At 45.6% G+C, this 3,687-nt stretch overlaps 1 protein-coding gene across 1 annotated transcript in view; it reads left to right on the top strand.

Moving 5' to 3' along the window:
• Positions 1–3,687, top strand: part of dnt (tyrosine-protein kinase Dnt) — a 59,322-nt gene that overhangs the window by 41,626 nt on the left and 14,009 nt on the right. The window contains 1 exon segment of the mRNA XM_011506438.1: positions 982–1,109. Within this exon segment, the coding sequence (XP_011504740.1) occupies positions 982–1,109 (128 nt within the window).

Below are 3,687 nucleotides of genomic sequence, written 5' to 3'. Positions count from 1 at the left end.
AAAACAGCGACTGATGCAAATATGATGGAAAATAGCTGTTACGATGTACAAAACTAGTTACTCGTCTACGCTTAAGAATTAAGTTAGCAATCGATATTTGATTCCCGGGGCAAAGTATAGGAGGGGCGCGAGGGGTGGGGATCTTTTTCGTGTGCTGATAAAATCGAAATCGATGGAGATATAACGTGGCCAGGGAATGGCACATTACCATAGGTGCAAAAAATATAACTTATAGTGTTAGCGCATGAAAGAAGGTTTTCGAAATTCTCATTGCCCACGGTAGTGAGACATTTTGCTGGAATAAATGGAACTCGAAATGTTTCTCTTGAATGTATCGGTAGATCAAATTTTACGCGAGAATGGAGATAAAGAATATATATAAATATTTTGTTTTCGATGGCTTTAATAAATTACTATATCATTTGTTATTTCATATGCTTTATTCAAATGTTATTTTAACAGACTCATTTTTTTTTTTTTTTTTTTTTTTGAGATTAAATAAAAACTCGATAAATTCTACGTACTTAGAAAGGTAGTACATTTGAGATAAGAATGCAAAAATTCTACAACAATACCTATAAATACCAGTGTATTCGTGTCGGGTGAAGCTACTATTAAGATTGTGTGATAACAATATTAGTTGACACGACAAGCCCTTTTAATTATTTCTTATACTCTAATGTTGTTTTGTTTATTAAAAAATATGACCGACCAATGCACATTGTTGCGGACAAAATGCAAATTTTTCATGTACGCGTGTATAATCTGTTATATTATAAAATTGTTGAAAAACTAGCTCTCTGTTATCCTCTCTCTTGTTTATAAATTAATTTTCATATTTTAATTCATCATTATTAATTTGAAATACAAAAATTCGACACTCATGATTATTTTGCTAAAAAAATAATTTGCAGTCTCGAATAATGAGATGACGTACGATGCTTACCGAGCCGAACTAACTAAATAATATTCTATTTTCAGGTTTAAAGGCCGAACTGTTTTACGTGCGCGAAGGTGTGATTAACGAGTACGCGATGAAGTTCGTAGTGCCCGTGCCAGCGCAAGTACACAAGCTGCATTTCACGTGGGAAAATCTCGCTGGCAGACCCGTAAGTTTTCACAAATTCTTGTTTCCTTTATTACCACCGTAACATCACGGTATTCGCTTTGGAAATACACGGGTTATGCAGTGGCCATGTTGGCAACGTTGGCCAGTCCCTCGGTTCGGTTCGGAGTCCTCGCGTTGCTGATTTGTCGCACAGAGAGGCGCAATGGAAGCTCCTCGTATGGCTGAAATAACGAAAGATGACAGGGTCGGCACGCTTAAGCCAAACGTACGATTAGCATAATATGACATTTGCAGGCGTGAGAGTAATTAGAGCGATGATAATCGTGGGAGAGTGACCATGAGACATTGCTGAGCCACTCGCCGTTAAACTACAACGGTAATGTTTGATTTATTTATTGGATGGGAGTGATGGTGGAGGTATAATGGCAGTATCGGCGAAACAATTAAACTTTCTAATGGAAAATTCAGAACAATAATGCGAGTACATGACGCTTGGTGCTCGCGTTAATGATGAAAACTCGCTCGTAGAGGCATTGTTCCCACGTGCGTCCGTCCGCGTAAAAAAACAGCACCAAGCGATTATTTAAATCCGTTGGCGTAACGAAGGAGCGACCGCTCGTTATGCTAAGCAATGCAAATACGTTGCGCGTTCATGCTCGCGAGTGATGACGGCGACGGTGCTGCTACTGCTGCTACTGCTGCTACATGCTGGGCCCTCGCCAAGGGCTTGACGCGAGAATCCTAGTGCGAAGAAGCACGTGGACGGGCCGTTAAAGATTCGATCCTTGGAAGGATGGAAGTAGGGCCGTCGGCATCACTCGCTTCGAGTGATTTTCTCGCGCGCCGCACGACCTGGCGCGATTCGAGTGTCCGGGAAAAAAGGGCCGCGCGCGGTAGCTCGTAAACGCGTCTCCTCCTCGGTTTCCTCTTATTCACCAGCTGCTGCGCGCGACCCTTTTATCCCGTCACTGGCTGCCGGATCGCCCGGAAAATACTTCGCGGTCCCGCATAATGAGGGTACGCCCAGTGGGATGGAGGGATAGGTGACGATGATTATTCTTTTTTATCATGTTATCGAGTGTGTTTGAGGCGTAGGCGAGATCGCGTGACTGGCTGACAGTCGGAGTGTGTCGGTGACCGAGGGGTGGTGGGCCGAGCATTGTCGTATCGCTGATTAGCCAAGCGAACGCGAAGCGAGCGATTCGGTTTAATTAAGGCGACGATGGCAATCTCTCGTTATTTGCGAATCGTTCGGGCGAATGCGCGCGCGCGCGCGCGCGCGCGTGTGTGTCGTGTAACGGGCTCTACTTAATGGCGAGAATCCTTAGGACGTGGGATGCCGATCGGGTCGGTCGACGACTGGCGGCTCTTGTGAGGGGGATGGGTTGGGCGAGGGTGAGGCTAAAGATTTTGAACGAGCGTGGACGGGACGGTAAATATTTCGATGCATTTAAAGGTTGAGTATGTTAGTGCGGGACGATGGGTGGGAGGGTGGGAGGGTGGAGAGGAGAGAGGCGCACGAGGCTACATACTACGATCGGCTTCCACGCGCAATTTCGAAAGAAATGGTTTAATATGGATATTTTGGAATACGTAATAATTCGCACATTTCAGAATGATCGTGGAACGTAATTTGAATTTCAAAATACTGTTAATAACGTAGTGGTATCATGCCACACATTTTATAGTCTTTATAGCATGTTCGAGCTCGTAAATGTTTATGAGTGTAATAATCCATGTAGGGAATGATAAGGCGAGGGAACTGAGCGACGGGAGGGGAATAATTAACAATGGGAAATTAGGATCTGCAATTTTTTGCGTGATTCGATGGGTTTGGTATTTCGTGTTTCTCTTTCATGGTGTAATGATGCGAGCACACCGATATAAATTTGCGAAGAAAGTGTACTTGGATGGAGATAGATTAGCGCTTATTGCCAAATTGGCGAGTTAAACGAACCGTGAGAGTAAAATTTTGGCACTACATATTGATAAGAAAATTACGAACAGTCGGACGCATCTGCGTACCCTTTCTCCGTAAAAATGTATTCAATTTTGTTGATTAGGGCGCTATGAAAGCTGCGTTAAAATTACGCGAGAGCGATCGGAGGGCGAAAATCATTGCTTTTCATGGAAGATCGAGCGGCGCGGAAAAGCCATTATCCGCTCGCGGCCGCCCGACATCGCGCTCGACGCACTAAGGCGCACGAATACGTTAATGGCCGTAGGGCGTGAAATTATCATCACGCGCAATCGAGGCAATCGAAGCAATCGAAGCCGAAGAAAGGAAGAAAGAAAGCGAATCGGGATTCCGCAGTGGCGCGGAATTGACTTGTCGGCTGGGAAAAATAAGAGACACGTCGATCCGAGTAAGAAAGAAGCGCCTCGCCAGAGGAAAGAAGTCAATCGGGCCGAAGTGGTCGAGCGACTTGTCCCGCAGGAGAGACTAAGAATGTGGGCCTGTGGGTGAGAGCGCGGCGGGGGGAATGGGCTGGTACACGAGGGTGACGGTGGAGAAGGGGTATTGTGGGGTATTGTGGGGTATTGTGGGGTATTGAGGTATACAGCGACGGAGGGGTGGGGCGGAGTATGGGATATCGGGGCGGGGGGGGGGGGGAGGG

The sequence above is a fragment of the Ceratosolen solmsi genome, unplaced genomic scaffold, assembly GCF_000503995.2.
Source record: "Ceratosolen solmsi marchali unplaced genomic scaffold, CerSol_1.0 scaffold7, whole genome shotgun sequence".
Lineage (NCBI taxonomy): Eukaryota > Metazoa > Arthropoda > Insecta > Hymenoptera > Agaonidae > Ceratosolen > Ceratosolen solmsi.
The sequence above is the reverse complement of the archived record's forward strand: the minus strand, read 5'-3'. Positions and strand labels throughout refer to the sequence as shown.